Consider the following 26,255-nt stretch of genomic DNA (forward strand, 5'->3'; position numbering starts at 1 on the left):
TTGCGAAATAAAGATGTTTAAAAGAAAATTAAATTAACTTCACAATGCAAATATTTCATTTATTATTAGATTATGTATGTATGTATGTATGTATGTATGTATGTATGTATGTATGTATGTATGTATGATTATGTATGTAGTACTTAACGGATTAGCTGGATTTGTAATATATTTGGATTTTAATATATAATATAATTATGTATTAAAAGTTTGTGTATAGTAAGGAATTACAATTGCTCAAATCATTCATGATAATTTGTTGGTCATTGGATGTTTGTTCTCGTACGCTTCACCTTGATATTTGATAGTTTCTTCTTAAGTTTCGCCTGGGATCACGACACGGAGTTTTGGTATGTCGTGCCTTCCCTCCGTTATCCCCAATCCGTAGAGTAAAAGCTAAAACAGTTGTTCAGCATTAATACACAGTAACGTCGAAGCCTAGGTATGGCTTCGCCACATTCTCTAACCTTTTCTTGACGTTTCCTCCAGGTATTTAAAATCAAGTTGATAATTATTCCTGTATATTGAAAAATAATTTAGGTAAATGCGAGTAAGAAAATGTCCAAACCAGATACATAAAGAAAAAATCTGTATGTACAACAAATTATAATTAGCACATGGGAGGATATAATGTATTGTATTTATATTTAATAATAGTCTGTCTTACAGATATCGAAATGTATACAATTTTATTCATTGACAATATTATATCGTCTTTTATATGCTAATATCATGAATATATGATTCGATTGATTATATTACAACCAAATAAGTCTTGAAAATATGAATTAAAATTACAGTATAATTATCGTTGTTACATTGTTACATTCATAATCCTAATCTATGTATTAAAGTTAAAGAAAAGGAAAAGAATTTAGCTCAGTTTTTTACTAAAAAACTGAAAATCTATATATTTATGTTTTTGACACGATGGAACCATTCTTATTATCATATCTATTTACTTATATTCTTCATTTTTTAACATACTGGTATGTCGCATAACTAATCTTGTGTGCCCATTGTTTAGATTGTAAACAAGGATCAGAGAGAGCGTGGATCGATCTCGTGACACGGGTTCCGTTGACTAGGTACGGACCTGATGTGGTCTCACGGGCCTTTCAACTCGATCCGTATATCCACTACACAGTCTCTCGTAAGGTGTGGTTCTCAGCGTGCTGGTCAGAACTATGCTCGTTCGGAATCAACAAGTGCTTCTCGAGACTACGTCGAGGAAACACTTGACCTAACCGAACTTAGTGAACATCTTTTTCTTCTCGTAACCTCGCGTGCAAAGGAGAGTTTGAAAGGTGCGCGCATAGGTGGCAGAAAGATTCGCGGAAATTGACCGCGTACACAGATTGGCTTGAGTTCATGATCTTCTGTTACAAATATTATGACACCGGTTTGACTCGGTAGATTGTACAGATTAACCTTTTCACTTTGGGATTCGATCGCGAGACCAGAATCGCCGACATTGTGTTGCTTCTTGTGGTGATCGATGACTCGCTGAATTATTGGTTTTTTTGCGTTGAAAGATGCATCTATGACGCGTGTGTTCCCTCGCCAGGATCAACGAGGATTCTATATGTACACCGGAGTTCCGCTACACGTGACTTCACGCCTTGCCGACTGCGTGTTTATTACGCTGTAGATTTAACTCAATACACAACATAAGATTGAAGTTGACGAGAGAAAATCACCAAGTATGAAGCACCGTGAGTACAGATCTCGAGATGTTATTTCGCAATTAAGGATACGAAACAAGAGAAACGTTAGTTGTAGATGTGTTATACTATTGAAAAGACTAAATAATTCCCTATTTATTGTAGTTATCTTCATAAACTGTGATAAATACGAATTGATATATACATTTGCGTTTATTTACAACTTCTTACTGAAGCTTCAAATGATCTATGTTTATACAACTTTCATTTCTTATTTAAACTCACAAGACATTCTAACAATGTTTGGTAGAAACACCTTTTAATTATCTAAGATGTATTGCATTTGTTAACATAGAATCATTCGACTTCTATTTAGGGTGTTTCCAGTGGTAGGTTGTTTCATCGATAATGGGGTTTATTGATGGATAGATTCAACGCGGTTCATTGACCAAATTCAGCATGCGAAAGTCGCGACCCTAGCGTAACATACAGATGACAGATTTCCATTGGTCGCACGACATTTGACATAAAAATGAAATTTCACGCGGAATTTATTTGATGGAAAGAGTACTCGTACAAAAAAGTGACTAGTTTCAAGACGCCTCTTGGTAAAATAAAACCATGACAAATACAGTCGTGGTTCATTCCATATTCTATGGGAACTGCTTAAAAAACAAGTTTTCTGGTGCACCTGTCACCAGCCAGAACGTTTTTATATTCCTGCACGTGGCACGGTGCACAGGCGCTTCTTTGAAAGAATGAAAACGTTGAACTATTACGCGAAATCGATTTTGTTTCGACGCATAATGTTCCCAATGCAATTAATACATGAGCGTCTCGGTAATGTTTTAGAAAGTTAACCTTGCGTTTGAAGCTTCAACGAACTTTCTTTCTTTGTCCCTTTAGTAATTGATTCTGAATCGATTATCAATAAGTAGTGCGTCGGATAGCATTAAAATGAATCGTTTCAACTTCTTTTCGATAACATATTTTTAAAAGCGTTTCGGAACCTTAACTTTGTCTTTAAGATATTATTTTCCGAATCGCGAGCAATATTTTTGAATATTTTATAAAGGTACGGAAACCTACTGCTTCGATATAATGTGTACTGAAAAAAACAAGTCAATTGTTAATAGTTGGAGAGAATTTATAATAATTTATAGAATAGCGTTTTAGCATAATTTCAATTTATTCTGACGTTAACTAATTATATTACCTAACTAATTTGATTTATTAGAAAAATAAATATGTTGTATTAATTAAATTGCTAACAGGTTGATTAAATTTTTTAAATCGTAAATAGCAAAATCAGTATAAATTTAAAATAATATTCCAGCTAATGTTTTTATGTTTGTTAATAGTAGCTGTTGATAATATTTTTTAAGTCTGCTCGCGTAATAAATTAGTTCGTCGTATGTCGTACTAACGACAAAAGCATGAAATTTCTAGAACACGAACGCGGGTATACATGAACGAAGTAATAAACACATAAAATATTATATTAACATATGGTTTGACATATTAACGTAGGAATCTAGATCGCTCAGAGAGGAATTTCTAGGACAGGAAAGTAACGTTACTATGGCTACACGTTCGCCAAACACTTAGTTTACTACTTGATTCTATCGGAAATTGTGAAATATTTCGATGTATAAAATTATTGTTCGAATGTAAAATGTCCATCGAATCATAAATATTTTCCATTTAACTAATTTTTTTGTTAATTTTTATTCTCTGATCATGTTTCATACAATTTTGATGACTTTTTTTCAGTTCACTAATAAGTGAATTCAAATAGAAGATAAATGATATGTAATGTTATTTTATTTGCACAAGTGACGTGTAATGTGTGATACCACGCAACTGACTCATATGCTATTCCATTATGTATAATTCATAAGAGCACGTATCTTTCGACACGATAGAGGCACCGTGCAGTATCTTTGTGCGAGTTTTATTTTTGGATTTTCGTATAGGACAATGTTTTGCGTCACGTGTCGAAAATGACGATATTTTAAAGAATATTCAAAGTCTGCATCAACTTATTTATACCTCGCTCTTCATCCTTATGCAATATCCAAACAAAAAATAAATTCTAAGCTTCTGAAGCTGATATATAAGGAAAGAAAATGTGAAATAAAAGATGTATACATCGAAGTATTTTTTAGGGTGTAAAATACACATAGTTAGGTAGAGAAAGATATTTACGCATTGTTGTTTCTTATTTATTCACACACAGATTAAGTTCACTCATATATTAAATTTTTTGTAATCCGAAATCTACATAAACGTTATACTTTAATCTGCATAAAGTATATTAATCTGAATATAAAAAATTGTTATCCGCGAAATGAGTTAATCTCAGAGAAACGAGAGCTCTAATAGAAATATTTAACATAGAAAATACTTTCTCAGTACTCTTTCTAGCCGTTATACGCAATAACATTCAGTTTGCTTCTTCGTTTTTCATTTCAGACGTGCACTTTCAATCGTCAATCATATCGAACGATAATGACGATAAAAAACAAAAGGAGAGGCAAGAAAGGAAATTGAATTGTCTCTTTTGCCGCAGAAAGTACCATTTCGCTGTTAGAAATTTCCTTTCGTGTGATAGCTACGGGATCGAACGAAAGCGCAATTCCTTGGGTTAACTCGGTCACAATATAACATTGTGCATTCTCCGAACTACGATCCATAGATCGGTGAGTGAGCAGCAGCGTTGTTATGCGCGCGCGTGCATCGCGGGTGGAACGAGTCGCAAAATGCAACGCGGGAAGCCTTGTGCTCGTTGCTTCGAACAATACCGTAATGATACATGATAATAACCGGCGATGCGTGATTGCCGTGCTTCTTAACTCTTCATCTGTCATTCAAACGTTGTTTTTAATGAATGGATTTTTATCCTCCCGGCTTCCCCCGTTACGAACTCCATCGATGAAAAGAACAATGTGCCCGTTTAAGCCTATTGTACATAATACACATGCACAAGCTTGTATTTTTCGCTTTACCACGACGAGTAATATTTAAAATAGGCTACTGATCAAAAGGATCTGCACACTTGTTTATTTTTTGATATAATGTAATTTAATTGGGGAACTATATAAGTAGAATAGAAACGATGAGTTGATTTATGATGGCTATACTCAGTATTAGTAGTTTATTATTATAGCATATTAAACAAATTTCTAAAAGACTAAATATGCAATGAAATATTGGCATTTGTGCGAGTGAAACGGGTCAAGGCATAAATTATTAAGAAAATTTATAACAAAATGTTCTGGAGAAGACTATTTAATTTGTAATACACAGAGCAATTCTTCTAAACTCATAATAAACTGTCGTCGCTAGTTCAATCAAATATACCTAATAAATTTTAATGAATATCAATAGATACATCAATTATGTCAATCGTGTATTGAGCTTCGATACAATGTCTGTAAATTTTTAAATAAATAATTAAAAGTTCATTACTCGGTGATTTTACAAGAACATGATAAATACCGCTTTTAGCCATTACTTTCTCATTAATTTATATATTTTACTAATATTTATACATTATCGCTATAGGTTGGATAAAATGTCTGGAATCTTACGCGGGATAGTGTATGTACTCAGTGTGTTTGAACGAAAGTTTGCCATACATCGTCGACTATATGTATCGTACACGATGGTATCTGTATTATTTCAATAATACATATAAACTGTTGGAAATTATGAAGATATTAATCTCGGCGAATAATACTCTGGCACGATGACTTATGTTCATGTTTGAATGTACGGCATTCATAATATGCGTTTCGCTTTTTCAAACGTTTGTGGCTGACTAATTACGCGTTTTTACACTGCCTGTTTACATTTTGTCTAGTCACAACGCGGATATAATAGGTACATGTGGGATAAAAAATATATCTCCTAATGGAAAATATGCAAGTAAGATATCGATCATCCGCTATTCCATGCAATTAAAGACGTTGAAAAACTGACAATTAAGCAGCAAGTGCTAATGTCGATGGAAAAGTTCTCCATTGTTTTAGAGGGTCAAGGTATAGATCGCAACACAATTTCGATTTAGGTATGCTGCGAATTGTAAAATCGTATCTACTCACGTACACGACGTTTTGCAATGTCTCTTACTCTTTTCGCAACGATACGACGCATCGAATGTTTCACAGAGAGAGAATATTCTATCGCCGTTAGTATTAGAAAGGCTTGCGACAATACGAAGACCCGCATTCATAAAAATTATCAAAGGTACAAGAACAAAACTAGTATAAGATAAAAATTGTAAGATTGCGAGAAGGTTAAATTTTCCATAAATGCATAGAAACGTGCGCTCTAATCGTCGCTATTATCACGAATAAAATTCGTTGACACTGAAACATTATTCGCGAGACAGTGGGCTGTTTAATACGTCTTTTGTAGTTGGAATTCTCGTACACACTCAGTTAGGTAATGTTTGCATGCAGTCTTGAAGATTTCTCTTCGTTTTCACTCTATAGAGATGGGATCGTTGGTGTATTAGTGGTAACAAGCTGTTATTCGCTTTCGAGTTACGCTTTCAAAACTGTAAAATCAAGAAATACATATTTCGCATATAAAGTCGATCATTTTTCGAGATTTTAATTTAAATTTAGTTCGTGAGATATAATACGGAAAACCTTGGACTTATATGTAGAACTCTGAATATATGGAGTTCAGGCCCGTGAACCAGTGGGATGCAAGAATTTCGGATTTTTAAATATTTCGCGAATTTCGAAGAACATGGGAGGTTGAAATTTTGTAATATTTGTAGATCCGTGGAAGTTTTTGAGATGTCAGGAATTCATGGAAATGCTTGGAATTTCGGGCTGTTTAGGAGATTACGAAGCAACCGAGACTTTAGAATCCTCAAGTATTTAGGGATTTTGCAGGTTTAAAATAATTCAGAACAGTTTTAAAATCCCTACTAGATTCACCGAGTCGTAGGATTGTCTTCAAAATCTCAAGATTAATATGAAACTTTCTTTGGTAAAAGTGCACGAGTTTTCTGTATTGTGTCCGATGAATTTAAATTTATGTATATTAGTCTGTTGGGAATTCTTTGTTTTCCCTAATAGAGTCGTGGCTCACGTTTCGCTAGATTTCCTGATTCTAACGAACTCGATATTGGGACACGGGTTTGCACGTGCCATGATTTGTCGCAATAGCGTAAATGGACCATAACAGAAGTAGGCAAGCATCGACCTTGTCTCGAATGTTTCAGGCTGCAAGTATAAAATAAGTTTTGTAATTGTCCTTAAAACACAATTGTTCTTCTCATTGTGGCCATTTGCTCGTCCCGATAGAATGGTAGCGTAACACCATGATTTCTTCGAAACGAGGAGAGTTGTAGAGGATGATCTAAGTTTCCAGCAATTCACATAATTGAAGTCAATTATACACCACTGATTCCATCGAATACGATCGTATCTGTACAAAATTTGACTTCAGAAATATTCCTGCCAAGTGATACAAATATTTGAACATTTATAAAAACTTTTTTCCGAATATATATATTATGTGTGTTATACGAAACATTTGAAAATTTCATTAGCATTTTAATGAGACACGATTATCACGATTATATTGGTAAGATTTGAAATACATCTGAAAATTTACATAGAAATTACAACATATTTATTGCAAGTTTAAACTTCTCAGAGATCGTCAAAATATTTGATCAAATAATTATTCATTATATTAATAACTCACAGCATTCAGAAGGATCATATTTAACTAATTATATGTTTAATATCACTGTTCATATTATGTATTGATTTTTTACTGTAATGTAAGTACATGTTTGCAATAAATTTTATTGTAGATTTTCAGATTGTTTTCAAAATTTATCGATATAATCTTAACAATAATTTCCATAATAATTTAAGTCTCATTAAAATGCTAATAACATTTCGAAATGCTTCGTATGACACACATAATTCCATTCATAAAAGGTGTCTGCAAGTGTTCGAATATTTTCATGAGCCACTCTATTTGTAACGATATGGGAGTGTTTCAATACATATAAACAATAGTCTATACAGACAAAAATATTTGGACGAGTAGAAAAATGTCAGAAACGCGATCGTCAGTGGACTGCCAGTGTACAACGATTCAAAGACTGTCGAGTTGTGTGCAACCCACGCATGAAAGACGCTCACTTTCACCTATTGAGTTCTGCTGGACGACCCACGAGATTTCTTTGCTTGCACATTCCTAAACGACACTGAAACACCGCGCCAGTTATATTATGTAATAGGCAATAGCTTTAATAGATCGACCCTCGCCGTTGAGGCACGCGCAACAGCATTGCTCGATTCAAAGAGGAACGCGATGATTCTTTATCTTTTCCTTTTATTTTTCTTGGAAATGCAGAAAATATTTGTTAAAGTAGAGTACCTAGTAAGTAGATTGCATTAGATATGTATTTATGGAGAATTTGAAAGTGTAGTAACAAACGAAATGCACATAATACATAAAAGTATAGTAAGATAGTTCTAGCAATTATTTAACAGATTAACGAAATTGCTATTTAGGTGCCAGTCTTTTAATTATATTCGTGAAAATGTGAGCTTCGCATAAGTATCCGCAGTCTACTAATAAGTCCACAGATTTTTGTTTCGCGGATTGCGTTATTTTCTCATTGATGTATGAATCATGGCCGCATCTGGACAGCAGAATCTGCGGTTACGGTATTGCTAAACGCATAAAGTTGCGCCACGATAACCAACAGTCCGATGCACTAGACGTTCTCGATCTTTTTCACTGACGAAGAAAAATACCTAACGCGAACCTATACGATTTAATAGAGGGAAGCACGGATTTGTTTCATCTTCCCTTATCCGAATTTCTCTCTTAATTTTTCATCCTCTTTTACAAGATTATGAAAATGCTCGCGAAAGGAAGCTTGCGTATCCTGCTTGCGAGGATAACATAGATCAAAATTTTTTCAAGTTTTCAGAGCGAAGCTGATTAAAAGGTGAGTATGAACTGTAAGTTCGACTTTTTAATCTCTCTGCTCGTTTTCGATCTCTCTGCTCTTTTTTCTATTTATTACTAAGTAGTACAAAAATACGCTTCATTTGTTTCATTATAATGTAAAGAGAACGCGAAGTGGTATACTCTAGTATTATTTTATTTTATTTATTAGAATACATAGCCCTCGCCTATCGATGGTAAAGTATGAACAGCAACATCAAAGTTATCGTTTCGATTCTAAGTAATCGAATTTTTTAAAAATTTACTTCATTTGAAATTCTTAATACTTTTCGAAAATCATAGAATTCCTACATGGTTTACGTTTAACTTTTGAATAAATTATTCTCATTTTTGTTCGAATTACTTTTATTCTGTAATATAGAAACATTTATAGAAATATTTATATCGATGAAAAGTATTTAATTTATGAAAATCATTAATAAATGTTTATCTAATTTTTCTATAAATCGTTTATCTAATTTACGAAATTATATACATTATGAAATGGTTAATACAAGGACAGAAAAAGAGGTATGAAAGTTCTCAACGTTGATGGCACTAAATATAATCGAAGCAAGTGCAGAAATGGAGCAGCGGGAATTCCGGTCAGTTTAGAGCGGTGACTAATGCTTCACACTCACAATGTTAAACTATTCGATAGTCGCGAAATAGACGTATACGGAAAAGTAGTCGTATAAGTCATGTATCTATACACATTCTGTCACTAAGAAACTACTACGAATTTTCCAACGTTATAAAATGTAGCTGGTTTTATTATGCGCACGTAGATATTCTTGGAATTGTGTCGATATCCTTGTATCGTCTTCGCAATTATTCCATAGTCTGGAACGTGTAAAAAGTAGATTGAATAATGCGCGTCCGCTTCGTATAAGGAAAGTTCGTCGATGGTATTTGTTCTTTTGTACAGACTAGTCTTACGAGTTTATGGGACTGTCTAACGTGATACGACTTTGACGCTCGTTCATTAGTATGAAATCTTCATCGGACCGACCAACGAAGAAAAAATTTGAAGAAAGACAGAAATTAAAGTAGAAAGTTTAAAGAGCGACCTTTGGTGTTTTTTGAAATACTTGAAAGCGTGTGAAGAGAGAAGAGAAAGATTGATCGACTAATATTGGTCTAATTAATGCGAATATGAAACTCGCGAATTATTTCAATAATTTATCCAACTAAATCCTTATCTAATTTTATCTCGATACGTTATTAATGTAGCTACTAGTAACTGTAGAACTCCCACTTATCTGGACTCCATTTATTCGGGATTGTAACAGAACTGTAGTTAATACTCGATTAACTAAACTCGCGTTACGATAGAATTTACATTGTTCGAACGTAAACTTATATCATTTGGAAGAAAAATCGTAGGTAAGAGAATTGATATTGGCAAATTCTCGTTACACTAATTCGAATTAAACAGTGGGCTTCAAATATACTGTATGCGTTATATAAAAGTCGTATATTATGTCGTGTTCATCAAAATCATCATGATTACATTCGTAAAGTTTGTAAGAAATAGAAAAATGTAGATATATTTAAGGCAAGTAATATATAGTATGATCGCGGTAGTACTTATTTAATAATTCAATTAAGCAATTTAATTTATTAAGTTTCGTAATTTAAAAGGAAGGTCGTATATGATTAAATGTGTAAAATTTGTATGTTACAGTAATGAAAGGAACGTTTATAATCTTCCTAAGCGTTCTCTCGTTGAGAACGCTGGGTCTGCCGACTGGAGCACCGCCAGATTCATGCAAAGATCTGATGCCTCGTCATCCTGGAAGCGCGAAGCAGGAAACTTACCCTCCTCCTTACCAAGTTTTACCAGCTGCAGGACAAGGCAGAGTCCGGTTAATTCTGGGAAGTCCTCACGGTCTTGCCTACGAGGGTTTTATGATACTTGCACATGACTCCGAGACCGGTGAATTCGTTGGAGAGTTCGCCAACTTACCCGATTCGGCAAGAATCGTCGAGTGCACACAGGGTATAAAGGTAAACACGTTACTGTGTCATGAGTTATTTTATTAAAGTTTTCAGATATTTACCAATTTTAAAATAAAAAATAGACAAAATGATAAATTCATAAAATATTGGAATAATGTTATATATTATTCTATAATTACTATATATTCTTAAGGATTACAGGAAAGAGACACGACAAGTTACACTTTCTGTCTTTTATAGAAAATCACTTTTAGAATTCAATATTACATACTATCAGCTACTTCCACATTACGTAAGATGTTATTCCATTCAATTTAGATTCGATTTATTAGATTTATTAGACTTCTAGAAATATTGATTGTTCCAACATTAGCTATTCTATTGGTTTCACATAAAATTTCTTGAAATCATTATCTATTTTTAGAAGGTAATAGGCCATTTTTAATTTCAACTATTTAATATATATATATTTAATTATGATAATATTATATAATCATTAAATAATAAGTAGGATAAGGCTATGAATAACAAGCGTACCGACCTAAATAATATACATACAGGAACAGATAAGCTAATAAATAAATAAATATGTTTCGTACGTTTTGATCGAAATAAGAAATAAAAAATACCAGATAAGATAACATAAATAAAGTATATTGATTACATAATATGATACAAATGTTAAATAACGACACGAGTATCAGATACAGTAACAAATAATTTAGCATATTGGTGGAATAAGGGTTTGAAAGGTGTTCTTCGAGCGATTAGTACGATTCTTTTCGAATGATTAGAAAGTTTGATGATTTATAGTATTTCCCGATAGAATCGTTTCGATCGTAGTTAGCGAGCTCTCGAAGGCTACGTGAATCACGATGTCGTGCGCTCCCGAAGGACAGAGGCAAAGTGCTACACGACACGACGATTAAATGCTTTTTCCTTTTCCTTTTGTTAAGAACGCGGTGACTCACACGAACGTCAGCAAGAAGCACAATCTCGAGTTTGATTGGGAGGCACCTGTAAATTACGAAGGCACCATTGTTTTCAAGTGAGTATTTGATAGAACGCTCGCGGGTTTACGTTATTTCGTAATCTCGTTCAAATTTCTACCAATTGTCGTATATCCTTAGGAAATTTTGATACTGACTAAAAGTATCGTAGATAATTCGATGATATCATGTATTTAAATATCGTACGCATTTCTTGTTTTTACAATGAATTTATTTTACTTCGGTTGAATGATATATATTGCAATAAACGTATTGCCACGATATGGCAGTTGAATGTGCAAGAGGTATGGTTTGTAAGAATGCGGAAGCAAGATGTATCAGATCATGAAAATCAAACCTTGTCGTACTTCAATACTTTCACATTAATCCTTTCGTAATCCTGTCAAGACTTTTTGCATTCAGAGATCTTATACTTTCAATACTGCCATTTCAAGGTTGTATAACTCTTTCATTTACACCTAATTACAATAGAATTATTATGCGTTACAATTATTTTTAGTAGTGAATTTGTCTCATACTTCTCTACTTCCATTTATTTTATCTTTTAAATTCATTTAAATTTTCTTTATTTTCTCGCGTCCTCGAACCTTCTATTCTTCCTGATATTGAAGAAACATTTTCTTGAAAGAAATATTTGTATTTGGAATATTTTTCATCGTAACGAATGAATTACAAGTTTTTACACGGTTTGTAAAACGCCACTTTATATTCACCGCTTATTTTGCTTGATCATTTTTATCGACTACTCATCCCTGATTTTTATAATAATCGATACAAATAGCTTGCTTACTATCTACAAGATGAAGCAATAAAATAAAACATCACGGAAAAATAATTTCTGTATATATCATCAGATTCATTCCAATGCTTACCATTACAATCGTATCAATTATGTCTTATTACAGTGCTAATGAAGTTTTAAAGTGTTTTACATAACACGTACGATACATATACAAAAGTTGTCTACGCCTACCTTTGTGGACATATAGATACCTAAGTTTTAAATCAAATAAAGCAACTCGAATACTCGAATACAAAAACTCTTGTAACTAGCAGAACAGAATCGATTTTCTGTCAGATTGCAATTTATTACACCAGTTCGCATAAAACAAATTGACTCTGCAATCATACAATAAACCGAATGGAAATTGACGATTCATCGTATTTAAAGCTAATGCAGGAATTCATCTGCAAAGTATCGATGAATCGTTCATTCAATTTCTGGAACAAAACTCGGTCTTCGGATCACGGTGTATATAGCTCACGCACGTAATATGCCGCGATCTGTCGCACGTATGAATTACGATTAGAAACGAACGAACGAACGCGCGTGGCACGGAGGCGCCTCGGCATCTCCCGTGCACGGAATACAATATAACACAGTTAACGGTGAACGGTGAAACGGCTAGGACATTCGTTATAAACTTTTCCGCTGGTAATCGGTGCCACCGGTTATTTCTGAATGCTCAATTAATACGGGGGACAGAGTGCTGCGCGAGCTCCATTAAAACTTCTCGAGAAATTTATGCCGATAACCATAAATAACCATTCGGTTCGTTCGAATTCCGCTTTTGACATGTCGCCGGTACCAGTCCACTCTCGTTCATGCTACGTAGTTCATTCGTTTATTCTCCTTTTGATTCGGGTTATCGTTCTAGATATCGAAGCGATCCTTATTTTAATTTGGAAACCACGGTAGAAGGGAATAATAAGTATATCGTTATTGATTTTATAATTCCATTGTCATCTTACGTCTAAATAGAAGCACTTTAGTACGATGTAATTGAAAATGAAAACAACCTGTTAGGATTGATGTGATAAAAACCTGTTAAAAGTAACTGACAAGCGGACGAAGTTTTATGGAAGCCAAAGATATAATTATTAAAACGATATTTTAATATCCTTGCCGTATGAACAATGAACCCTTTATTGTGGATCTTACTATTGTGACGAGTAGTATTTTGAAAATTTTTAAAGGGATTAAGAAACACATATTTGGATTCAAACCGAAGTAAAAAGATTTCAATTATCGGGAATTGGTCAACAACGAATTTTAAACATAGAATATATGACTTATCATGTTTTTCGTCTGTAATCTTCGTATATGTAATTAAAACGAGAAATCTCATTCATATAAATAAATCTCTTTATACTTTTCTCGAATCTCTAGAAATTTATGGTTTGTTTGATTTCTGCTTTTAACACAGTCTGATATCTGGTCCACTCTCGTCCAGTTAGATTGTTCATTCGTTGATTCTCAGTTCGATACGAAGCCTTCCTCCTCGCTATCGAAACGATTTTTCAACATTAGACTCCGACTCGTTATTCGTTCTCAACATTGTTATCTTTTGTTCCCACGCCTGCACTGGTAATGGGTTGCATCACGTTGACCCGGAAGATCGTAATTTATAGTCTTATCTGCCGAGATGTTGGAATACGAATTGACGTTCCTATAACCCTTTTTTCTCTCCTTCTTTACGGAAACGGAGAGGAACGTAGGCTACGTTTCGTGACCGATTATGATGCATCGGCTAGAGTAATTGTAGGATCATTAAATGGAGTAACTCGAAGATGGTTTGACTTTCCAACCGACAATCCTCTGTTTGTTCGATTCGGAAGAAATATCTGTATATGTAATTAGGGAAACTTTCCAGTTTCGTTTGGTGTTTCATTGGTATTTAAAAGTTTGCACCTGTAAGTTCATTTGCATCCTGTATTGTCTGTTTAAACTTTTAAATGAAAGAAACTGCAAATGTTGAGATTTCTAAACTTTGGTATGCCTTTTATTTGCTTAGTTAGCTGCTTTCAAATGTACATAGTTGATATTAAGAGTACCAGTATATTTATTATTATTTACTTTAATGCTTCTAGTTGCAGCAAAGAAACGAGAACGTGTACAGTAATCTGAATAAATATTTTGTTTATGAGTACTCTATGAAAGTACTTGCGAGTGAAATAACAATTTACATAACAATTTGATTACACAAAGTATTTGCATATATGTACCTCTTTTTTCTAATAAAGCGTTTCGTTTTTAATATAATTTTTGCGATCATATTGAGGTATTACCAAATGATATGAAATCTAAGTAGTAATTAATTAGTATGTAAATGCTATAATAAATATAGTCGTGTGCAAGATAACTTCGTTCGTGTTAAGCTATGTACAAACTTTCGATTGAAAGTATAAATAACCTAACACAAATGAAGATGATAAATGGTAATACTTGCATCATCTGCTTTTATTGTAACATTCTGATGTTACCGATAAAAACTGTTGATAAAAGCTACGACATTAACTCGTTTTAACATCGTATGTCGCAGCACACTCCACTGCAATTCACGTACACAGCTCACTGTTCATCAAATTAGGATCATACGCAATACTTCCATTTTGTTAATTACAATATGTCCTAATTACAAGTAAATACGTAGACGGTCATGTGCATATAATTTGTTTAATCCATTATCACACCATATCAAAGAATATCCGCATCGTTCATTATATCATCCAATTTGAGGATAAAAGTCCCAAATGTTTGTTACCGTAATGAGGACATGAAACGGTAATAAACGGTAATAAAGGCAAAGCACGGAAGCACAGTTATTAACACGTCTACCACACCATCGTAATTAATAAACTTCGTCAATAGAATTCGTCCAGACCCTTCAATTTTACAAAAAAAAAAAAAAAATCGAAAATACTGAAAAATACGAATAGTTTTAATTCGTCCATCATGAATTTTAGCATATCGTTTATTCGAGCACATCCATAATTCGCTTACATATGTTTGCCTGAAATTGATCGAAGTGTCCATTGTCGGTAATATAGCTCTGAATGAAACACACGATATTCCTTGTACATTTGGCTATTGCACTCTCTCAAAGAACCAACATACCGTAATTACCGCAATCAATACCAGTACGGTATCTTCGTCCTCCTATCAGTCATTTGTACTTCGCTGAAACGCTCCCATTTCCCTTTTCACCGTCCATGGATCGATACATGTTTCTCGTAACTCTCGTCGATCGTTTCTTTCTTTTTTTCTTTTCTCCCTATTCTACCACGTTGCAGGTCCACGTTCGCGCAGGATTACAGTACGTACTGGGTCGGCGTGGAATCGCCGCCAGTTAACGTTCGCAAGCGATCCATCGACGTATTGACCTCGTCTACGCCGATCAGTACACTGAGAACTACCACGCCGCCCTATTACAGTCCGACCGTCGATTACGAGGTAAGTATTCTGCGTCCCATTACATCCCGACCGCTGATCACGAGGCAAACGTGCTTTTCACACCCGATAATCATAGCCGCGACTGATCATCGACTATGCAGGGAAAGGGCTGGCGAAGTGAAATCGTGCCCTAACATTGAAATATTCAACCACTATCTCTTTGATAGCTGTTTACGATTGTGAACGTCTTTGATCGACGCGCTATGGTACTTACTATATCGGTTTGGAATGTCAGAAATATAAACTAGATTCTCTTGCTATTATATTTTTGGCAAATTACTGATTGGCTATTTTATGGAGAAATTAACCGGTACCATAGGGTATTTCTATGAATATTCCGTGGTAACGGTTGGACTGCCGATGTTTATGTATCTATAGGAAATTTGAAAATGCAAAAATTGCACAAAATGAACGTAGTCTGAAAAATATACAGCATACCAAAAGTATAGTGCTTTCTACAATATTTCGTAAGTAAAAGAATTTTTTTTATCGAGGTTCTACTTTCTTTATTATATTCTGAAAAATATTAATTTTTATAAAAATTCGCAGACAAAAGTATGAACCATATTCTGTTCTTATTACTATAACTTTGATATATGCCAGTACTTATAATAAAAAGATTGAGTTCTTAATAACCGTATTTCTATATAATTTGGCAAACACTATCTCATACAGCGAACAATGTTTTAATGAAAACTTACTTTAATGATTTTATGCTTTGTTAATCGCGTAAATTAATTTATTTGCAAACACACAGGCGTATATTCGCAGTAGGTCAACAATTTAGTTAATACATATGTACATACACGTTGCGTACGGGCCTAATAAGAAGTAGTAATTTAGAATACTAAATAAATATTTGAAGTAATAAATCGATCATATTAAGTTACTTGGATCGGTTAAGAATTTCTATTACGTTTTAACATAGAAAGTACAAAGCAATATAATGGTTTTCTACAAACTTGAGAGAAATTTTAGAAATCTTTTGAAGTTGATTTTCAAAGGAATTTTTGATAAATAGATTTCACGATAATTAACGATATATGTGAATGAATGTATCTAGAAACACGAAGGTATAATTAATAACAAAACAGAAGGGTATAATTAATCAAAGAGTACATTGATAAGGGATATGCGTGTACAATAATTACGAGTTGAAAATAAGTTTATATTCCGATGTACATTGGTTGGACGATATGCTGCTACATGTATTATGTATGCACAATTGCGCACATCTGCACGCTAGTTAGCTTCGTACAAATGCATAATTTCCATCGAACGGGATACGCTCTTGGTTTTATACTTTATATACTTTCGCCGTTCACTTTCGTGTATCTTCCGATCCGACCGCGCCCCGTAATTTTTGCTCCATTGTCCATTTATTTTTACGTGACTTTATCTTCGTCGCATCAACGCGCAACGCGCCTCGAGGATTAATCTGGGCCAATGGCGAAACGGTGAAACGTGGTGAAACAAAAGGGGACGATAAACTGCTTACTCGAGTCATATTTTAATTTTACTTCCCTTTTTACTAGGATGATTCTTGGTATTGACAGATAGACTATGACTAATTTTATCACTGATCAATTTTTAGACAAATGATTCGAATATCGTCTGTCAATTTTAGTAGAAGATAATAAACCTTTTTCACCATTAATTTCCCATTATTTCATATATATATATATATGTCGGGTTGGCGTTAAGATTTGAGTTAGGGTTGAGGGCGTGAAACGAATCCCTATTGGCGCTAGACGTGATCATTATGCAATAGAGGAGATATTTACTAGTGCAAATGTGACTATGATGGAATTGGACAAGTAATCGCGATAATTAGATACTCGAGAAGCTAATGACAATGATCCTAGGCTCACTAACGAATCCGCGGTCAAGGGGATGACGAACTCTACTTTTCTTCAGCGTCTAAGTTGTACTCAATGTTAATGCACGAGGCAATCACTACGTATCTGAGAGTTACTTGAATCGTCTTCGAGATCGTACCGGAGAGTGCCTCTCCATCACGGTAACGCTGTCGAGGAAAACTATGACGGGTGTGCGTAAGGGCACGAAATCATCGGATTCGTGGAGAAAAGCCTTCATTCGGAAAGTGAGGGAAATTGGCGTTACTGTTAATTGGTCAATTTCCATGTTGGTGGTTAGGGAAGGGTGCTAGCCGCCCTTAAGAGAAAGTTCGAGAAGAGGAAGCGTCGTTGGTGAGAAAAATAGATTTCTCCTATTTTCTCGTAGTTGGGACGAGGACTGTTTGTCGGTTTGAAGGACTTTAGTTAAACAGATCTTAAGATTTATAGCCGGTCCTCGGGCTAGCTGAACATGTACTGTGGAGACGCGTCGACATCTGGTAATCATCTTACTCAAAGAATAGAGTCTGCGTGTGGCGAGCCACGGGACAGAAATCGTTGAAATGCTTACCGTCGTGCCCCGTCCTAAGTATTTCTTTTAAGGAGAGCTATAGAGTTACTTCATGCCTTTGTTAGACAAAACGTTCATCCCTTGACCGCGACTACGTTCGGCGACTGGTTGTCGCCTCGAGCCCGAGCTCACTATCATAAATCTCAAATAAGTACAGTCGAATCGAATGACAACAGTTTCTTAATTCGGCTATGGTGAAATCTAAATTACAACACTAGGGGTCTTCCCAAAGTTCCGAAGGGAAGGTTCCAGTATTCTTTCATCTCCGACATATATATATATTAGTAACGTTTATGTATAATTAATACAAATAGTTAAATCAAAATGTTCATGTACTTGAAAGCGGTAAGATATTAAACATATTATAAATAATATATGAAACATTTATTGCTTGTAAGAACGTATTAGTATGAAAGAAACAGAAAAATAGCGTATCCCACGGTCACTAATACGGACACACGTTCATCTTATCTTTATTTAACGAACAATTAAAGCAATCACGAGTCCAATTACTCCGTGTGATGTACAAAAATCTTCTTACGACAAAATCGGACGAACTCGCAGGTGTGCTTAATAGAAATGAAAAATGTATATACATACATGAAGTTGGTAATAGTCAGCTCTCGAAGTCCGCAATTATTCTGTTTCGCGAACTGTGTCTAAGTTGAAGGTCGGTCGTCACATTTCCCGTCCCTCCGAGACTTCGACCAATCTGCGTCTCTTTTGTCATTCGTGACCACTTTGTATTGTAATTAATCATTGAATTGATATCTTTATGTTCGAGCATTCAACGTTAATCACATTGCGTTGCGTATGCATTGTGCACCGCGGTTATAATTTTGATTCGAGTGTCATCTTGAATACGAGCTGCAAGCGTGTTTTGTTTGAATTGACTTCCGCGACAAATGAAAAGATACAGGTCGACGCGTTCTTTGCGTACCGTCCTCGTTACCGGTCCACTTTCGAAACGAGATCGACGTGAGAAAAGGCGGCACGCGAATGAATCCACGCCGGTTTCTCGCTTGGAAACTTTATTGAGGAGTTTCCAGAGTGGCGGACTGAAACTACTCCATTAACCGGCTGCGACGCGAGCTGCTTCTCTGCACACACGTATCGCCGGTGTAGGATTTCTCGCCACGGAAATATCTTCGTATTTTGGATGAAAATAAATCTTTCGGAAATCTCTTGAAACTTTACCGCCAGATTCATGCCAGACGATAAACGTGGTTGAAGAATCTATTGGCTCTAGGATCAACCGTACTCTTAACTTTGCGTGTTAACGTTTGTTCATCCTTTCGTATTATTAGATTAAATTATACGTAGACACTGTCCGTGCCAGATATGAGATGTGTATTGACACGACGAACTTCTATTTCTATTTCCGTGCGAAAGATTATTCTGTTTCTCTAGAGAAACTAGGAAAGCTGCCTGGAAACTCTGTTCTCAGTTGGAGAACTTGCGTTCGGTCCTGTATAAATCTCTGTGTTCTTCATACTCGATTCTCGAATCTGAAGATTGTACAAACGCTTTGAGTATTAACCGACGTATGATTTCTTCAGAACTTTGATGACAGCGAGTTATTGTATTTTAACGTGTTATTCTTTAGACGAAAGATGTTGAGGATCCTTTCTACGCCGGATGTAGCTCCACGAAGAATTGCTTTGGTACCCCAGCTGGATGCATCGAAGCCAAAAATTGTATCGCTGCGGTTACTGTACTTGTTCAAGGAGAGCGATATCTGTTTGAATTGCAAGGACGTGATAGTAAATATGTCGCTGTTGGTTTATCCGATGACAGTAAAATGGTAATTTCTTGTTGATTAAAAATAATGTACTTTGATATATCGTGCTTAGTCACCCAAAAATGTCGATTAAATTAAATTATTTTAAATTGAATAACATTAATTATTTGCTACCTAAATAATTACGGTACCTAATTTAGATCGTGGTAAATTTTATACAACAATGGTTATATTGATTAGAGAAGTGTAGGCTTAGAAAGTATGTAGAATATTAGATTCAATTCACGTAATTCTACGGTGAACGATTATTTAATCCTTCGTATGTTACATATGCAGGGCGATGACAGTGTAGTTGAATGCGCGAACGAAGGAGGAGAAATTGCATTACACATGTCTTGGAACTCTGGAAAACGTAATATACGCCAGCCCATGGTACGTATTCTATTATTTATCATATTAAAGCAGGATACGAACTGAATACCAAATTCTGTCGTAGTAATAACAAATTTTATTCTGTGGCTGATTGCTAAGGTCAGTGAGTCTGCATCGCAATTTGCAAATTTAAAAAACGAACTTTGAACTTATTTTATTAATCGTTCGACGACGAATAAGCATCCAATGATTCGAATTGAATAAAATTAGGATCAAAAAGAAAGAAGAAATTTCTACCTGCGACCAATATCGAGGTCACTGTTACGTGATCACGCGAGTCGCGAGCAAGTGAAATTAATACGATCTTGATTCAATGAGCCCCGCGGCGATGGCCGACTTTCGCCTGTGTGTAACATTGTTACCGATCAGTTCTTTGTGGGAATGATTGCATCGATTCGCAGTTTACGAGAAATCTCTTGTGACCTTGATCCATTTGCAATTTCCTTTACAGCAGGAAGGAGCAGTCCAATTGGAGTCGAGTGCGATCAAGGATGACATAATCACGTGCAGATTTTGGAGAGAGAAGACCACGGTTGTTCAAGGCCGCGAGTATGACCTCGTCAGCACACCATATAATCTTCTCGTGGCAGCTGGCAAAAGTTTAAAAAGTACGTTCAATTTCATTTAATCCTGCGATACTACAACCACTCTGCCGGCCATAAGTATTAGGATACCTTTATTAGGATACGTTATATTTACTGAAAATCTCTAAGAGATTTTACGTTACGAGGTACAAAATAAATAAAAAAATAAAGGTAATAAGAAGGATCCAATTTGGATCAAATATCAGTAGGACTTTTAATACTTATGGCTGGCAATTATATATTATACAACCTTTCTAACGCTATTCTGGGAAACTAAATATTCCAAAGTACTTTAAAATAAGTAAAAGACATAATTTTATTAGTGCAATGACAAAGTATTTATTCATCTATCATTATTCTTAGAAATAAAGAAAATAAAAATGAATAAATGCAATAATTTCGCGATTGAGGATACTCTACAATGAACCTAGATACACGTTTCTGATGAAATGATTTTTTCCAAGAACTCTGCTGAAACTTTTCTTTTTCTCCATCTCCCTTATCACGCGATGTGAAACGATTGAAAAACGGAGAAACGTTTAAAGAAACATTTGTCGAAACATTTAGGTAACGGTATCGGATTCCATGACACGGCGTACGACGCGACCGGTGACGCAAAGTTATTATCCGACGTTGGTGGTTACACTACGGCGAGCAACATTCTAATTCGTGTTCACGGCGCTCTAATGTTGGCGTCTTGGATCGGTACAGCGTCGATCGGCATTCTTCTGGCTAGATACTACAAGCAGACATGGGTCAGCTCACAGTTGTGCGGAAAGGACCATTGGTTCGCCGTAAGTATCCAATTTTTCCTACAATCGCGCGCACAAACTGGGCTACTGGTAAGATCTCGACCCAGTGGAAGTAACGACTCCGAGGTTGCGTGTGATGGCACCTATTTGACGGGGCGATGCTCTTGTCTTTGGGTTCATGAGTTGGGGATCGAGGTTAATCGGAGGAACCGCGAATGGAAGGGCAATTTGATAATGTCACGGGGGTGGCTCTTTCCGAAAATTACCAGTCGACGCACGAACAGCGTGATTGCAATTTAAATCGAACACATTAATCATTTTGCGTAATCAGATTTTAATTGGGAGACACCGGGTGAAATTGTACCGATCGTCGTGAGAATTGTTTGCTTTATGGCGTACGGTCCATACGACAATAAATATGCTCGTAATGTTACGTTCATAATGAAATGACAAGAATTAAATTGCTATTGAGATTGGTTAAACGTATCGATTTTGCTCGACAATTAGATATTTTTCATGTAATGCGGTGAATACTTATTAATTTGGCTTTTAGTATGCAGAGCACGCTACATTTTTTAAACAGCGTACTGTACTTGACGTTGTTGAACTCGAGAGTCTAAACGTTCCGAAAGAACACTTAACTTTGGCCGATGTCCAAGGATGATATTGAACGTATCTTAGACGGCTGAAGGATACTTATTAACTTCAGATTATTTAATATCCGGTTCGAGTATTCATATATTATAACAATATCGCCGTCACTTATGTTCCTCACTTTGATGTCACTCATTATGAGAATTTAATTCTATCGATGAAATACAATGAATATTATCGACAAGAATATATTATTTTGCTCTGTTGTTTACTCAAGTGGCACAGATTCTTTATGATACTGACATGGTCGATGACAATAGCGGCTTTTGTAATAATATTCGTCGAATTGGGTGAGTGGAGTTCGGAGGTGATACACGCGTCCTTGGGACTAGCGACCACGATCTTAGCCTTTATTCAACCGTTTATGGCAGCCGCGAGACCTCACCCAGGAGCACCGCGAAGACCTCTTTTTAATTGGGCGCATTGGTTCGTTGGAAACGCGGCACAGATTTGCGGCAGTAAGCTTCTCTTCTTTTTCATACTGCACGTGTTTTTTGTGTACTTCTTTTCTCCACGGACAATGGATTAACCGACGCATTGAAATTCCTTTCACAGTAATCGCAATTTTCTTTGCGGTCCGACTAAATAAGGCCAAACTGCCGGAATGGGTTGACTGGATTCTGGCAGCTTACGTGGTATTCCATATTCTGACTCACCTTATCTTAACGGTAAGAATGATTTTTGATATTTCGAAATCAAAATTCTTGTACATTCATTCGATTTGTACGAGTTTGGGCAATGTACATTATTTTATCTATAGCGGATATCTTATTTTCATCTATAAATGGATATCTTGAAAGGAGTCGAATAAATAGATTGAAAAAGGGTGGTAGTTGGAATTTTACAAAAGAACAACTAAATGTGTCAAGACTGTCTTAAGGTTAACTTTTTTTTTAATGGGTCTTTTTTATCTGTTGCTCCAATTAACCTTGACAAACTTGTTCAAATACCGTGCTATTTTGTTGCTACGCTTTCGATGATATCCATTTGTAAATGAAAAATAAATTCACCTTGATTATAATTATTATATAATATTTCTATTTCACTATAGGCTATAATTTATCGTTTTTAATATTCAGATAGTTACTAACGACATAAAGTTTCGAATTAATTCGCCATGGATTATTAATGTTTTAGAGGAATCAGTCCTCTTTGATCCCGTATGCAATTAGTAGTTCCATATCATGTCTAATATATTTCATATTTGATTATGCAGACCACTGTTGAAAATCACTTCAATTATACAAGCGCGATTTCGAGACAGGCAAGCTGGATCAGCTTTGGTACTAAGTCGGATATTTATAGAGGATCGTTATGTAACGAAGGAAATCAATGTATGTTATAGTTCATTGGATGTGCCTCTGACAGACAGGCGAGTCAGAGGGTGAATTCATTTCCGATGAAAGACATGCACTCTCGTGGTTCAATGGTCCATCCGGATGCAAGACAGGATGCTCCTGTAAGTTTCTTGCTAATAAGAATCGGCGCGGTGCGCCGAGAATCTCTGAAAATCTTCACCATCTCATTTCTCATTCTGTTCGATAGCACGCTGGAATCAGGAAATTTATCTTCGGTATATATTTCGTCGTGATCGTCCTATTCACCACAGCTCTCATTGTAATCACCGTACTGGCGCCTATAGAAGACACATGGGTTACCTTCACGAACAACATTAAAAATTATTAAGTTACCGTGTAGCGATAAACTGTGCGTGAGATTCGTTTGACCACGAATTATGTACACTGCTGTGTCAGGAATATTATTGCGATAAGTTACAAACTGTTTCGCATTGAGTATGTCCTCGAGTGACTGTTTATAAATATGTAAATGAGCATCGAATCGAGATAAATTATCGTTTACAGAGATAACTCCAAAGTGTGAGTTATATGATAATACATATTGTATTATTTGATACATCGAATGTTGAAAAGTACGTAGTTTGAAGTTTCTCATAGTAGAAGTATAATAAATGGTATATCATATCATGTTACAAGCGGTAGTACGTAGAATATCTAAATGCATTGATTCGATATATTCTCCCATCGACCTTAAATATCTTCGCATATTTTCAATCTTCGCTTCCTTTTACTTGGTAGACTGACTTCTGATAATTGATTGAATAAGTATTCGTGCAAATTATTCGTACAAATGTCCGTCCAAAATAAGAGTATAACTTAAACATAAAATATAAAAACATATTTTATTTTTTTCTATATATGAAAGAAGGCATTAGTTTGTTTATATCTGCGAGATTATTCGCAACACATATATTGTTGTTAGAAGCTCTCAAAGAGTTCTGTCTGTAAGGTGCTTTTATATTTAAGTTGTCTTTATCGGTAAGATATACGCAGATTATCCATATTTATGATGTAACGTTTACAGTATTAGTTTTTACAACATATGTATTTTCGATTTTTACACGTGTTTAGATTTATTTTGTACTACGATAAGTGTTATTCTATAGGTGAGTGCAAATAAGAGTTTGTAGAAGTATTATGCAATTGCGCTTAATTAACTGATATCATAATGTTTTCATATGTTATTGATTGTTAATAAATAAAAGTATATACAGAATCGTGTGTTATGTGAGAAATAATGTAACTCAACAAAAGTACCTTTTTGGCTTGAATTCATTGTACTAAACGATATTAGATACGTATACGTAAGTGTAGATAAAAGCATTGTCAGCGTTTTTCACAATGTGCAAGTTCTTTTTTCAAAGTTACCGTATCGCTACAATTTTATTTCGCTACACTCGTACCAGTTTTTTGCTGCTTCGAGTTTTCTATAGGAAAGGTTATCCATTTATTGTTAAGATCCTACAGAGGACACGATGGTTGAACTCGGTTAACTGTAAGAGGCCGTTATTAATCGGTTTAAACAAAATTTGAATTAATTTAAACGATAAGTGAAAGTTGCAGGTCAAGTACATCACCAGTATTTATTTCATTTACATTAAAACCTTTGTCGTTGGTTTTAACCCTCTCTCATTGCCTTTCAAATTGAAAATATCATGCAGAGAAAGCTTCTCGGGGAGTTTAGCATTTTTAGCATCCATGCTATCGTTATACTCAAGTTATGGTATTGTTAACCGCGTACTTCAATTCGTTCGTTATTACGCTTTATTATTATGTACATTATAATAGGTTTGAATAGACTGTACAATTAGTGTGTATTATATAAACATGTGTGTGTCGAATCTATTCATTCAGCTTTTGACAAGTGTTATATAATCTTCCATCTTCGGTAGAGTTCGCGAATTATTTATTGCCAATTAAATCCTTGTATGAGATAGGAACATTTATTCATGGCGTCATTCGAAATTAATAGATTTTGACGTGCATATATTCTATAGAATATTCTCACATACTGTAACGTTAATGTCTAGAATGTGAATGTTTATGCAATTAAAATATGTCAAAATATGCAGATAAAATATATAAACGTATGTAGATATACACCAATGTATGTAAAGGTTATACAATAAGTACATTGAAAATATACTATAACAACGGGATGTTCATTAATCATATGCCATCATTATAATTTAAATTCTAACTACACTTAAAATTGAAATTTTGCTCCAAAATCATATTTCATTTTGACATATACATACGTATTTCTTTCCCTATTTTCAGTTATACTCATTACATACCTTAAATGTTATTTATAACTGTTATTTTATGTTATTTGATAGTTAAATCAAATTGATAACGATCGCTTGACTAAAATTAATTCTTCTGCATATGTATATTTAAATTACATAAATAGATGAAACGTATTTCATACATGAAATATA

General features: G+C 34.9%; 1 protein-coding gene and 1 long non-coding RNA gene across 3 annotated transcripts; one reads left to right on the forward strand and one right to left on the reverse strand.

The window, feature by feature from the left end:
* Nucleotides 1-1,050: 1,050 nt before the first annotated feature.
* On the forward strand, nt 1,051-25,030 carry LOC100647963 (putative ferric-chelate reductase 1 homolog). Of its 2 annotated transcripts, XM_012308372.3 has the most exons (13): nt 1,051-1,715; nt 4,140-4,366; nt 10,348-10,670; nt 11,579-11,670; nt 15,707-15,866; nt 19,900-20,097; nt 20,371-20,466; nt 20,918-21,074; nt 21,618-21,844; nt 22,674-22,914; nt 23,012-23,124; nt 23,802-23,915; nt 24,002-25,030. In XM_012308372.3, exons 3-13 carry the CDS (start codon nt 10,350-10,352, stop codon nt 24,140-24,142), a joined length of 1,860 nt encoding a protein of 619 aa, XP_012163762.1. In that variant the 5' UTR covers nt 1,051-1,715; nt 4,140-4,366; nt 10,348-10,349; the 3' UTR covers nt 24,143-25,030. The 2 variants fall into 2 exon arrangements, with proteins under 2 accessions (XP_012163762.1, XP_012163761.1); XM_012308371.3 differs by lacking the exon at nt 4,140-4,366 and having other exon boundaries at nt 1,053-1,715.
* On the reverse strand, nt 14,388-15,728 carry LOC125385191. The gene is made up of 2 exons (XR_007224201.1): nt 15,531-15,728; nt 14,388-15,426 (listed from the first exon to the last, which is right to left on the reverse strand). It is a non-coding gene; the product is annotated as an uncharacterized LOC125385191 (long non-coding RNA).
* Nucleotides 25,031-26,255: the final 1,225 nt, after the last annotated feature.

This window comes from Bombus terrestris, chromosome 5 (assembly GCF_910591885.1).
Source record: "Bombus terrestris chromosome 5, iyBomTerr1.2, whole genome shotgun sequence".
In the NCBI taxonomy this organism is placed as follows: Eukaryota; Metazoa; Arthropoda; class Insecta; order Hymenoptera; family Apidae; genus Bombus; species Bombus terrestris.